This window comes from Callithrix jacchus, chromosome 12 (assembly GCF_049354715.1).
Source record: "Callithrix jacchus isolate 240 chromosome 12, calJac240_pri, whole genome shotgun sequence".
NCBI lineage: Eukaryota > Metazoa > Chordata > Mammalia > Primates > Cebidae > Callithrix > Callithrix jacchus.
Window position 1 is genome coordinate 55,107,446 of NC_133513.1, and position 14,478 is coordinate 55,121,923.

At 48.6% G+C, this 14,478-nt stretch overlaps 1 protein-coding gene across 2 annotated transcripts in view; it reads left to right on the plus strand.

The window, feature by feature from the left end:
- The window catches only part of DUSP29 (dual specificity phosphatase 29), a 37,883-nt gene extending 25,076 nt beyond the window's left edge, over nucleotides 1-12,807 (plus strand). For both annotated transcript variants that reach the window (XM_009009679.5, XM_009009678.5), the window contains 2 exons: nucleotides 6,409-6,629; nucleotides 12,212-12,807. In XM_009009679.5, coding sequence (XP_009007927.1) covers nucleotides 6,409-6,629; nucleotides 12,212-12,453 — 463 coding nt within the window. In that variant the 3' untranslated portion in view covers nucleotides 12,454-12,807. The remainder of the gene's footprint in view (nucleotides 1-6,408; nucleotides 6,630-12,211) is intronic.
- The last annotated feature ends 1,671 nt before the right edge of the window (nucleotides 12,808-14,478 follow it).

Genomic DNA, 14,478 nt, shown 5'->3' on the forward strand with positions numbered 1-14,478 from the left:
CCAACCAGTCACACGACATCATTTCTCAAAGCCAGGCCTCCTGGGTATTCTCGTCTTTTCACCTCTATCCTTGGAGGACTAGAGTCTGGGAGCGGAGGCGATTTCCAGCAGTAGTTAAAAACCCTGAGGCTACCTTATGCCTCTACCATGGTCTCTCCTGAGAATTAAGGAAATAACAATATAAATCATGCTATACATTTACATAGCAAATGAATGTATGGCTTGTCCATTACTGAAAGTATATAAAACACAGAAACACAAAAAGAAGAAAATGTAAATTATCTATAATCTCATTACCATATTTTGTCATGGAAAACACACATTCTGACATACATCTTTCTGCTGCCTTTTGCCCCTGAAGTCATAACCTCTCAAAGAAGCTTCAATATGGGATCACTGAACTTCACAAGACTCACAAGGAAAGTACTGCCAGACTTCTGTTTGCCAACAGGCTATAACTGGCAGCCTTCAGCAAACAAAGAAAACGGAGGCGGAGGCGGCGGGCCAGCAGTTCTCCGTTGCTGCGTCAGTTTCAGTGGTCAGCCCTGTTTTCTCAGGTGCCTCACCATGGAGGAGCTTCACCAATAGCAAGTAACGAGAACACCCAAGACACTGGAAGGCCAGTACATTTCCCTTTCCCCTCAGGTGAACTAACCAAGATCAGATGCCAGAAATGTGCCCACTGTTTTAAAATCCACTTGCAAGGAATGGGCACAGTTGAGACTGTACGGTTAAGATACCACTGGGTTTGGGAGGCCAAGGTGGGTGGATGACCTGAAGTCAGGAATTTGAGACCAGCCTGGACACCATGGTGAAACCCCATCTCTACTAAAAATACAAAAAATTAGCTGGGTGTGATGGCAGGTACCTGTAATCCCAGCTATTTGGGAGGCTGAGGCAAGAAAATCACTTGAACCCAGGAGGCAGAGGTTTTAGTGAGCAGAGATCGCACCATTGCACTCCAGCCTGAGCAACAAGAGCAAAAAACTCTGTCTCAAAAAAAAAAAGAAAAGAAAAGAAAGACTCTATTGGGTAAGGTCACCATCAAACCCATGAAATGATGTGTGACCACCACAGTGTCACACCCATCCGAAAAAATAAGGTGCCAGATGGCAAGGTACACAGCCTGTAGGCAAACAGAAGTCCATAATCAAGTGTGGGAAATGTGCTGATTCTCCGCAGACATCAGACTGTGGGGATCCACCTCAACCATGAGGGGACTTCCTTCAATGCTCAATGTAGAGTCTGTGCAACATGGGGGCAGTCTGCTGCCACCTGAAGGAAGCTGCCGGGGGGGTTGTCCAGATATATGTATTTGTGGCTTGTGCCTCCTCCCCTCTGTGCAACACCACACACCTGGGAAAATGGGCTTTCCAGCAGAGGCTGAGGTATTTAGGTTGACAACAGGAGGGTAACAAGGGGTCTGAACAAGTGAAACGTCAGGAGCACTGCCCAAGGAGACTGCCTCATGGAGAGGCAGCTTATCTGTCATTCCTCCAGGGTGAGGCTTTGAAGCAAGCTTCCTGGGAACAACTCCAGAGGGGCTGGCAGGTGTCTGGGCCAGGCCAGAGGAGGCAGGGAGGGAAGGGCTTAGGTGAGGAAATTGGGCCATGCAAGAAGGAATATACTTCCTCAGCCCTCCTCCAGTCTGGAATCAGAATCCAGAGCTAGGCTGGAATTCACAGGAAGGGAGAAGGGTTCAAGAGAAGTGAGTCAGAATTGGGATATGACTGACAGTGTTCTTCAAAAGCAAACTTTGTAGGCTGGGTGTGTTGGTTCACACCTGTAATCCCAGCACTTTGGGAGGCCAAGGTGGGCAGATCACCTGAGGTCAGGAGTTCAAGACCAGCTTGACCAACATGGTGAAACCTTGTCTCTACTAAAAGTACAAAAATTAGCTGGGCATGGTGGTATACGCCTGTAGTCCCAGCTACTTGGGAGGCTGAGGCAGGAGAATTGCTTGGACCCAGGAGGTAGAGGTTGCAGTGAGCTGAGATAGTGCCACTGCACTCCAGCCTGGGGGACAAAGTGAGACTCCATCTAAAAAAGAAAAGTAAACTGCATGATTCCAATGGACTGGGCAAAGTCAAAAGAATGTTAAAAAAAAAAAAAAAAGAAGGTAAATTTCATGAGTCCAACAAATGTGTGAACAATGTCCAACCTCATTGCTAAAATGAATCAGTGAAAACGAGACACCATTAATTTTTTTTGCCTATGAAATTGAAGAATAAAAATCAAACTCTAACTTTTCTGTAGGGTAATTTAGTAACAAGTATCAAATGTATTTTAAAATGGCCATTATCTGTTGACTCAGAAATTTCACTTGTAAAAATGTCTCCTATGGATATAATCAAAGAAGTGCCCAAAGAAACATAGCAAAATGCTTGGTCAGAAAAAATTGGGACTTACCTATATAATGAAATAGCATGCAGTTATTGAAGTTATATGTTGCTATAGGAAGATGTTTACAATATGCTACCACATCAAAGGTTTTGAAACTTTATCATATTGTACCAAAAAAAAGCACCTCTCTATAAAATATACAAATCTATACCTAGAAAAACAACGGGAGGGTCTTACATCAAAAGCTAACAAGAATCTTTATCTCTAGGGGAGTAGAAATACAGGCGATTTTTTTGAGTGGAGAGTATGTTTTCTATATTCTACAGAGAGCTGTGTTATTTTTGTCATGAGATGACACATTATTTAAAAATTTAATAGATGATCACATCTAGGATTGCTCCTAACCAGTAACTAAAGCTCCTGTGTCATCTAGATTCTGGAAGCAAATTCCTAAATCTGTTTTTCTTTCTGGAGTCTTTTCTCCCTCAGCAGAGGCATTAATGTGGACCCAGGAGTGAGGCACACAGCCCCTTCTCCATGCTCATCACCTCAAAATGCCTCTGTGTTTGTTAGTCTCTTTTCAACATATGTGAGCAGATAATGTATCTGGCCCTGAAATTTAAAAACAAAACCAAAGCAGTGTAGTGCCAGACATCACTCTCTGAGCCCGCCCCACTCCCAGTAATCGCTGAGCTGGGTGTCTATCCCAGCTGGGATTGGACGGTGGGTGTCTGTGATGATGGCTCTGCCTCCCCCACAGCATCTGTGTAAGAGGCATTCCATGTATTTGCAGATTCCCATTCTGCTGTGGATGCTCTTTCAAGCCCTGAACTGAACTCTGAGTAAACCAAACTGGGGGAAGTCCCCAGAGTGATGTGTGAGGATAACTCCCTTTCCCGGCCCAGGTAGCGAAGACCCTGAAAACTTGTGGCAGGCCTCAAATACCCACCAGGTCTTGAGGTCCTCGTGAGCCCCTTTCTCTCCTTCAGGCACAGCCAATAGCAGCCTGGTGCGGTGGATATGGAGGTGTCAGGCAATGAGACTTGTTGCATATCTACCCCCTTCCCCAAAAGTGGCAAAGTGCAAATTGGAATTCATTCAAACTGCCATTTGATTATGTTGAAAGCCAGTTACTGAACCCAGAGAGAACAGTCTTCATGGTGGGTAGGAGCTTCCTGTCAAGGAGAGTTAATTTTAATTTTTCCACTGAGCTCAACCTCAAAGTGAGATTGATTACTACTCAGCAAGATGGACCCATTAGCGGCGGCTTTAATTGGGATCAGATCTACGTCCCCAAAGCATAATGTTTGTTGTATACATGCTTGGGACAAGACGAAAAATGAAAAGCAGACCTTTCTGAGGAAAAACTGAAAGCACAATGTGTTCCACAGTCAGAATGGCCGCAGCAAGAGCCAAGTGGAGGTGTGCTCAGGGGGACTCCCCACCTCCCCATGCCACAGTTCCAGTGGGCTGTTTGCAAATGTTTCCAAATGCTCAATCCTCTTCCCAAACACTGGACACCACCGTGGTTCTCATGGCAAATAAAAAGCTCCAGGAAGTCAGTGAAAGACAAGTGTGCCCTTTGCTGAGGGGCCATGGCACGTATTTCTGGTGTGAGGCTCCCGCTGGCCCAGGAGGTCCCTGCTAGCATCCAACACGGTCACTTCTGTCCATATCCTTTTACCAGTGGCCTTGAGAGGAGCCTTCGGCTGGAGTACAGTGGCACTTTTACCCTCTTACTGGTATGGCTCCAGACCCTTGTCACATCTTCTCTGAGCTGAAGTACTGGTCTTTGTGCTATTGAGGGAGATGTCTTCTTAAACCAGGTTGGATCACATCTCTTTAAACACCCTCTAAAGCTCTCCTTGACTCCCAAACACAGATCCTGGCATCCACGATCTGTTCCCACACATCAGCCATACTGATTTTTCTTCCCCGCCCCCCCCCCTTTTTTAAGACAGAGTCTCACTCTGCTGTCAAGACTGAGTGCAGTGGTGCGATCGCAGTTCACTGCAGCCTCGACTTCCCTAAGCTCAGGTGATCCTCCCACTTCAGCCTCTCTAGTAGCTGGAACTACAGGCATCTGCCAGCATATCCAGCTAATATTTTTCTTTATATTTTGTAGAGATGGGGTTTCATAATGTTGGCCAGGCTGGTCTTGAACTCCTGGGCTCAGGCCACCCTCCCGCCTAGGCCTCCACAAAGTGCCAGCTTAATAGGTGTGAGCCAGCTTGTCCAGCCAGATTGATCTTTAAAAAAGTAAAGAATGCTTACTCCTCCCTTAAAATCCTCTAGCAGACTTCCACCACACTTACAATAATACTCAAACTCCTTCCTATGGCCTGCAGGGCCCACCACGATCCAGCCCCTCCTACCTTTCTAAATGGCTATTCCCTTTCTAAATGGCTACTTCAGCCACACTGACTTCCTTTCTGTTCTCAGCACTTGTCCCCTTTGCCTGGATGAAACACTTTCTCTCCAACTCTTCCTCAGGCTTCTCATGCCTCAGTCTCGGCTTAAACCCCACCGCCCCACAGTGGCCTTTCTTGACCACCTTGCCTGAAGCAGGACCACAGTCATTCTATAGCATGTCATGAAGTTTTAGGTCCTCGGGATAGCTCTCACTGCTATCTGAAATTATCTGTATGTGTTCTTTACTTCCTACCCCCATTAGTATCTGACCTTCCTGAGGGATCTTGACTAACGTGCTCACTTTTTTTTTTGAGACACAGTTTCACTCTGTCGCCCAGGCTGGAGTACAGTGGTGCCATCTTGGCTCACCACAACCTCCACCTGCTGGGTTCAAGCGATTCTTGTGTCTCAGCCTCTCGTGTAGCTGGGACTGCAGGCATGTGCCCCAAGCCCGGATAAACTTTTTTTTTTTTTTTTGTATTATTAGTAGAGACAGAGTTTCGCCATGTTGATCAGGCTGGTCTTGAACTTCTGACCTCAAGTGATTTGCCTGTCTCAGCCTCCCAAAGTGCTGGGATTACAGGTGTGAGCCATTGTGTTTGGCCCCTGTTCACTTCTTTACTATCAGCACCCAGCACAGTGCCTGGCACACAATAGACTACAAATCTGGGGATGGAGAATTGATTATAGGATATAGTGAAGGCTTCCTAAAAGTCCTTCATTGTGTCTATCTCCATACCTTAGGTGGTGCTGTTTCCTTGGCTTGGCCCTGGCTTGCCTCCTTATTCGCCTCCATTACCAAAGTTGACACTTGTAGTGACACACACCCTTCCCTGCCCAACCCTGCAGGCAGGAAGAAAGAACCCGTGTTTTCTCTGGTAGCCCAGCTCCAGCCCAGCCCCGCCATGCTGCCCTGTGGTTGAGTTATGTTCCAGAGCCATCTACTTCGAGAGGACTTTACTGTTCCTGGAAATTCTTGCCTAGAAAAATAAAGCTGTAGCCCATTAAATAATTTCACTGCTGGCTTCAAGAACCTCCCTGCAATTCAAACAATAGACAGCTCAAAAAGCCATCCTTCTCAGAACAATACTCTGCCCAACTGGGCAACAGCTCCCCAAAGCAACACTTTCCTGTTCACATCGTGCCAATGTGAATTTGTGAACTTTGCCCAATCCCAATCCAATCCTCTCATGGAAGGCCTTGCTTTAAACCATTCAGTTGAGCCTCCATCGCCAAACCCTGAAAACATCCAGCAGGTTCAGAGGAGAGGCTGGGTGAAGGCAGCCCTAATGAACAGGTTATTCTGGAATGCTTTCAGGCGATTTGGCAGGTCTAGACCTGCGACCACCAGAGTGCAGCACCAGTCTCGGCTGTGTCTAGTGACTGATGAAAGAACGAATGGGCCAACGAATAGTTCAGCCCACCTGTCCCAGCCTCCACCCTTTCCTTTCTTGAAACAGCCGAGCCAGAATCATAAAGTAGTGCAGGTGGCCTAGGGGACCGGGTAAGAACAGAGCTTTGGGGCTTCATTTGCAATGACTCGTCCTTATTCTGGGAACTGGAATCCACGGCAGAAAGCGCGGGCAGCCCCTGAGTTTCCCAGACCCTGGTCACGGTGCAGCGTGCCCACCGACCTCTCTCCCCTGCGCCCAGGGCAACAGCGCTGGACCGCTATGGGCTGCAGAAGGCGGGCTTCACGCACGTGCTGAACGCGGCCCACGGCCGCTGGAACGTGGACACCGGGCCCGACTACTACCACGACATGGACATCCAGTACCATGGTGTGGAGGCCGAAGACCTGCCCACCTTCGACCTCAGTGTCTTCTTCTACCCGGCGGCCGCCTTCATCGACAGAGCGCTGCGGGACGACCACAGTAAGAGATGCCCCGATCCGCCCCACCCCACCCCTAGCCTAGGCCCTGTCCCTTCCACGGTCCGCCGAGGCTCCGCCCCTAGCCCAAGGTCTCCCCGCCTGAGGCCCAGGCCGGAAGCGGGATCTGCACGTGCGAAAAATGTGTCTGTCGCAAAGCCAGGCCACTGGGGCTGCTAGTGGCCGACGGTAATGTCTCTCCATGGAGAGACTAAATTCTCCTGCCCACCAACCAATCAAGTTCACCAGTCCACCCTCTAGCAACTGAACCGAGTCAGCACCACAAGGTAAAATTTGCCTCATAGTATTTGAAGTTAACTGAAAACATATTTGACATGGGGAAAAAAAAAGACAAAGACTGCAACAACCTAATCCTTCAGTTTCTGTTCAGTGCACTCACATGCCATTACTATATTTCCGAGACCCTGGAAGCTGTGAAGGTTTAAGGACCTGCACCACCGAGCGTGCTGCTGGTGGCTTCCGGCCTTGATTGCAGCTCTGGGGAATGGAAATCGGGAGGGTGTAAAGGAAAGACCTTTTGGGGAGTCTTTGCTAAAGAACATTTGCCATACTTCAAGAGGTGCTCAGCCTCGAAGCTGGGACGCGGCCGGAGACACTAATTGTGTCTGGGCCCAAACTCAACTAGTAGCCAAGGGCTTCAAAACATTCAGGGAGCGGGAATCCATGGAGAGACTTTTAAATTCCCCTTCCTACCAACCAAGTTCACAGCCCACGCTCTAGCTGCCATGTCCCCAGTTACACTCAGCCTAGTGAGGCCTCCAGTAGAAAGCTGACGAGCTGTATTTGAGGTATAATTTGGGTTTTGCACCTCCAGTGCCCAAGTTTTTCCAGCGTTAATTATCCATCTTTTAAATCACAGTGCTAGTCTTTGTGCTTGGAATGCACTGTTGGCTACCCTAATCCAGCAAAAGCTACAAGGCTGTTTTGGAGAGAAGGGTACAGCTTAGGTACCCATTGGGGGTAAGACAATATACAGTTATTGCTGCAGGGTGTACTTTAGTGGCATTCCACAGAGGCCAGAGGGACTTCAGTTCCCTAATCTGTGCTCTGACTTCAGCCCAATGTGTCACACAGCCCTTTGTGGGGCCATCACATAATTCAGGGTATCCAGTTACTGAAAGCCTTTCTTGCCACAAGAGGTTGTGACGACAAGGCTCAGTGACTGACCAAACTGTCAGCGGCAGGAATTTGCAAACTGGGACTGGGCCTCAGCCAGGTCTGCTGGACAGTATCAGACCTAAATGGGCATCTTGAGGTGGCCCTGACCCACAGCCAACCATAGCCACCAACAATATGTCATTATTTTGGCTCAGAAAGCAATGTCACAATGAAAAAAACCCTTAGAGCTAACATGCTTGTATTAGAAGATGCCTCATTTCCAAGCCTTCCTTTTATGAGTCTATTTTTGAACTGTCTTTTGTGCTGTGTACATTCTGAGTTTCCAAGCAGGATCAAAAAAGCAACTGAGCTGAGTAATCACCACAAGGTAAAATTTGCCTCATAGTATTTGATGTTAACTGAAAACATATTTGACATGAAAAAAACACTGCAGCAACCTAATCTTTCAGTTTCTGTTTAATGCACTCACTTGCCATTACTATATTTTAGACCTTACCCTTCATGGAAGGGGCCTGGCAGGCTTTAGAAAAGACATGGCTGGGTTTAAATTTCTGTCACACAATTTACTAACAATGTGATTTCTCTGAGCCTTGGTTTCTCCATCCAGTGATAAAAATATTTACCTTCAGAGGTTCTAATGAGGATCAGCAGTAACACACATAAAGGGCTTAGCACAGAACCTGGCGGACAGCAGGCTCTCGGATGTATTTAATAAAGTGTGGTCATATACCGTGAAGAACATAATCACGCCAGCATGTGCACATCATAAAGTTTCCAATCTCAAAAGAAAAAAAAAATACATTCCAGCTTTGAAGTGTAAGACATACTCACATGAAAGCTTGTTTTAGGTTCCTGGCACTCCATTTTAGAGTCTGCCCCCACTGCCAAATCCAGAAAGAATCAGGCTCTCAAGTAGAAGCTTAGGCCTAGGCAGATGACAGAACATCATGAGGAGGTGTCAGGCTGCTGTGGATCGTGACTGTTAGACCAGGTGGCACCTAGCAAACGAAGGGCCAAGGGAAGAGAGTATATACTCGGATCAGAGACTATGAGGTGTATAGAATGAATGGATGGCGGTGCCAGGACTTGACTGCATGGCTAGGGATGGGGAGCAGGACATGACCCCACAGGAGATGGCAGACTGGGTTCTGCTCTCAGCGCCTTTGCACCAGCATGTCTAAAGACCTCAAGTCAGGGTTCAAACGCCCAACCTGCAGAACCATGCAGAGTGTAACGGATACAGCTGGCTGCATGTACAGCAGGGCATGTGGGTAAGGGGCGCTTGTGGCTAAGCAGAGGCCTGTACCCCCTTCAGAGGGGCACCTGCCACTCAGTCTCAGCCAGTGCTTGTCTTGTGAGAGTCAGTGCAAATATGGGAGATCTGACTTTTCAGAAGTCTCCAATCTGGATTTTACTATAAAATCGCTCAATTTTTAGGTCTTGGCAAGAGATTGAAATTTCTTAAAATGCTACAAAGGACAAACTAAAGCAAGCCAATGGCCATCAGGTTGTAACCTGTGCCCTGAGTGGTCAGAGCGACCAAACAAAATGCCCACTAACTCAGCAGCAGCAATATCATAGGCTTCATACGCAGTGGATAGCAGGTGCTCAGCCCACCTGCCACATGGAGTGGGTGGCCCAGTTGTGTCTAGACATGCACTGGAAAACCAAGGGACACTGCGTGGCATTTTAGTGCTGGACCCAAGGGAAAACTAAGGGACGCACTTGGCATTTTAGTGCCAACCAGACCCACTTGTATGTTTCTTACACTCTTGATGTAAGAGGTGCGGATGGACAGTCTGGCCAAAAAGCAAGGCATCACTCTGCTTCCCCTTGTCTTTGTTCTTCGTTCTCCATTGACTGGTTTCAGCCGAGTGTACACTATTCCCCCCACCCGGCTTTTCACAGCCAGTCTTTCTTTCATTCTTTTTGAAAAGCATTCCTTGTGGTGCTGTGGAGCTGTATCATGGGCTGTAATCAGCCTCTGGGGCCCTCTCCCACCCCATCCCTACCCTGACTTGACCCTTTAGAAAGAACTCCCCAGGCAACCTCAGTCACTCTTAAAATATCTGGGAGATAATCTAATCTCTGATCTTGCCCTGACAGCTGGGCAAACAGAGGCCCAGAGAAGCCAAGTGATGTGCCCAGGGTCACAGAGCTAATCAGACGCAGTGCCATCAGGACACCTGCTTGCCAGCAGGGATTCCTCCTGTCACTGAGGCCTCACAGAAGCGTCCTCTGCCCTTATTTTGAGCACCTGGTGACTTTGCTGTATAAGAGGTCACCAAATATCATGGAGGGTAAGGCATGACAGCTGGTTATAGGATCTGAAAAAATGAACTTGTCAGTCTTCATCAGAAAAAGAAGTACTCACAAAATACTGCCACGGGAACCCCATTGGGTTGCCTTAACTGGTCCCGATGCAGCATCCTCCAAGGTGAATTAGTGTGGTTTTAATTTAATAAAGTCTTCTAAGAAACTCCAGGGCAAATGTCATGAGGTGCTAAAGATCAGACTTTAGTATCACACTCTCCTTTTGTCTCTCTTTCTTGTTCTTAAACAGTCCATAGCTTGCTTTTAAAGCCGTCTTAAAATCTATTATGGATAAGGGAGGTATGAATAAATGAATGAAGCCTGCTTTCAAGCAGGAGGTTGATTCTGTTGCTTCTAATAAGCTTTAACCAGACCAGATTTTCACTGTTTTGTTTTTGTTTCTGGTTTTTGAGATGGAGTCTCGCTTTGTCACCCAGGCTGGGGTACAGTGGCACAATCTCCATTCACTGCAACCTCCACCTCCTAGGTTCAAGCTATTCTCCTGCTTCAGTTTCCTGAATAGCTGGGAGGTGCCAATCACCATGCCCGGTGAAATTTTGCATTTTTTAGTAGAGACAGGTTTTTACTATGTTGACCAGGCTGGTCTCTAACTCCTGACCTCAAGTGATCCACCTGCCTCAGCTTTCCAAAATGCTGGAATTATAGGCGTGAACTACCATGCCCGACCTATTTCCACTGTTTTAAGGGTCTCCTGCCCTATCTCCCTCCAGCCCTGGCAGTTCATAATACACCTTGCATCCCTTTTCTCAGGACTTCCACACACCTAGAAGCTCTTGGGAAGAAGTAGGGGCTCTACCAGAATTTCTTTGCAAGTTGCTAAGAAAGGCAGGTTCCCAGATAGTGTGTGGGAGATGGGCAGAGTGCATCTCCTGAAAGCAAGGAAGGAGGCTGCTTAGCAAGGCACACACCTGGCTAGGGGTCGGGGCATGGTGCAGGGTAACAGCCTCAGCCTATGTCTGATTTGAGTGACAGAGGCTTACCTTCAAGTCACTTCTGAAAGCATGCAATTGAGGAGTACTAGAGAGTCTGGATTTGGCTTTGCTTTTCTTTTTCTTTCTTTCTTTCTTTTTTTTTTGAGATGAAGTCTTGCTCTGTTGCCCAGGCTGGAGTATAGTGGTACGATCTCAGCTCACTGCAAACTCCGCCTTCCAGGTTCAAGCAATTCTGCTGCCTCAGCCTCCTGAGTAGCTGGGACTACAGGTGCACCCCATGATGGGCTAATTTTTGTATTTTTAGTAGAGACGGGATTTTGCTATGTTGGTCAGGCTGGTCTTAAACTCCCAACCTCAAGTGATCTGCCCACCTTGGCCTCCCAAGTGCTGGGATTACAGGTGTGAGCCACTGCACCCGGCCTCATACCCTGGTCTTGAAAACAAAATTCAGCTCTTGGAGCTCCTACCAGAGCTGAGTGTCTTCTGTCCCTCCTCATCCCCTTTCTCTCTCGATCCTTCCACCTCCCCCTTTTCTCCCACCCCCTCCATCTCCCTTCCAACTCTCTCTCCCCTCCCCTCTGCCACTTAATAGACGTCAGGCCCTTAAAAGGCTTAATGAACTACAGCTTTCATCTGTTTCAAGTATTGAGTCATGACAGAAAGAATTACCCTGTTTTCTGGGAGAGAAGGAAACACTTTGGTTATCAGCAGGGCTGGCCAGGGGCCCAGCACCTCCGGAATGGCCCGTGGGGATTCGAATGCCAGGGCTAGACATTCATCCAGCTGGACACGTCCACACCCCAGATGTGTGGTCATGCCAGGGAGACTCTGGGGCCAGCCTCCCCCAGAACTGAAACAACAATCAAGAAGGAGGTGCCTGCTTTCTGGCCATGGTTCATAGGGGAAGGGCAGCCAGGCCACGCTGTGGGATCTCAGCAGCCATTTGTTAGCACAAAGAAAGTGTGCTAAAATCAAGTTATTTACAGGGTTATTTGCCTTCTCAACAACCCTATGAAGAAGACACCGAGAGTGTCCCCATTCTATAGGGGGGGAAGCTGTGGGGCACAGTGCTGAGTCACTTGCTGTGGGTGAGAGGGTGACAGGATGGCAGTGGGCACTGCCCACGGCCCCCCACATCTGCTCCTCAGTGTGGGGTTTCTCCTCCCTGCTCCAATTGCAGGTAAGATCCTGGTTCACTGTGTCATGGGCCGCAGTCGGTCAGCCACCCTGGTCCTGGCCTACCTCATGATCCACGAGGACATGACCCTGGTGGATGCCATCCAGCAAGTGGCCAAGAACCGCTGCGTCCTCCCCAACCGAGGCTTTCTGAAGCAGCTCCGGGAACTGGACAAGCAGCTGGTACAGCAGAGGCGACAGGCCCAGCGCCAGGATGGTGAGGAGGCCGACGGCAGGGGGCTGTAGGGCCCGCCTCACTGGGCCAACAGAGGCACTTGGGGACACAGAGGAGAGGCGGAACTCTGGCCTAGGACTCCAGAGAAGGAACAGTGAAACTGAAGCTCGATTTCTTCCAAATCATCTTGTTCAACTTCCTTGTGTGTGCTGGGGACGGTGGGACCCAGAGCCGCCCCCGGGGAAAGCCAAGCACTCAGCCTCTCAGCAAAAACGGGAGGGATGGACTCCCTGGCTCTGGGTCACAGAGGAGCACGTGACGCAGTCTCCTGCATTGTTTTTGTTTTTTTGGTGAGATGGAAGAGGGAAAGGATTTTAAAATGTGTAGGCATTATGCTGTGATTAAATGTTTGGCTTTGTCTGAAAGGAAAGTCATGTTCTTATAAAAAGTAATTTAAAATAGAAATTGCTTTTCCAACCACAGAACGGTGTGGCAAGCCATGTCACAGGAGCGCCTGTGCAGCCGAGGGAACCTCCTTCCTGGGTGTCCTGCGTTTCCGCGGCATCCCTTGCACCCGTTTGTCTTTTCAGCGAAACCCCCAGGCTCACACCACCATCTCTAGATATGCTCCTCCAGCAGGGTGGGGAGAGGCCCTGAACCCCTGTACAAAGGCTCCTGCTTTAGGCTTCCCCACTTTCCCAAGGGACCCAGGGCTCCTCAGACTCTTACCCAGGGCTGCCACTACCCAAAAAAATTTGGTGAATCTGGACAACTTTCTAATCTTGGGGAGAAAAAGGGAGGAGACCCTCTCTAGGGAGAATCTCAGGGAGGCTCTTTTCACATGGGTTCTAATCAAAGCAACACAAACTGGTTTTCAGTCATAGCAGAAAGTATTTGCAAATTGTCTGCTGTGGAATGGAGGATGAGGCAGCCAGCTAAGCTCAGGGGTCGAGTTTGCCTCCCTGAGAGCTAAGCCAGGCGCCATGACTGCGTGATTTCCACTCTGGAGGAGAAAATGGCCACAGGCACGAAGCGGGTAGCAACAGCTTCCAGGGCCAGGAATCCCAAACCCAAAGAGAGGTGCTGCTGTTGGAGATGCCGGCCATCAAGGACCAGAAACGGAGCCTGCCTGAGAAAGCAGAAATAATGTGATAAAGGCCTTCCAGGAAAATACGAAAGGGGGCCCTGTGCTTCAGTTTGTTTGTGATTTTCAGCAGAATGAAAGAGGAAGTTATTGATGGGTGGAGGAGAGAGTCCAGGGGCTCAGCAGATGTGTAAACCACCTGAGTCACCCTGTGACCTTTGGGGAGACACCCTGCTTTTGTGCCAGAGAGGAGGACTTGAAGCCTGGGCCCCTGTGACTGGGCCTGGCTTCCTGGGACTGCCCCAACTTGCTCTGAGAGTCGCCGTGGCCCAGGAGGAGCCAAGGCCCTCATGTTAACATGCACAGGGGGTTTCAGGGGGCGTTCCTCGGGGATGCCGTCATGGTAAGAGCACTGGTCTTCTAATACATTTTGAAACCTGAAACATTGCAAAGGGGTCACAAAGCAAAAAGGCAAAGATGATACAGAAATAGAAATGTGCAGTGAATTGGTATGTCTTGGTGCTAAGATAGAAAAGGGGGACATGTTCCCTCTGAAAATGTGACAGTCCTGACATATCGGGTCTATCAGTCATAACTCATGGCTGTGAGGGGGAGAGCAATACTAGGTGTGTGATGGCTACGGATGATGGAATTGCTTAATGACTCATATTTGAGTATGAGGGGACCATATCCTGGTTCTTGAGAAAGAGAGCAGACCAAAAGGGACCAGGGTCATAATGGCCCCAATGTAGGGATTTTGCTACCCTCATCTGAACTCAGTTATTGCTTAGCTCTGATCTGTTCCATGTCCAGAGAGAAGCCAGTATTTCCATTTTAGTGAATATTTACATTTAGATGAATTCACGCTGGGGAAAATGGAGCGTAGCTAGGTGCATTGCTGGTGTTTTCCGAGCACCCCACACCTTCCTCAGGGCAGCAGAAGCTAAGAATGGCAAAGTGGCAGTTCTGGTCTCTTCTAGATGACTCCCGGGAGCCAGAGGCAGGAGAAAAG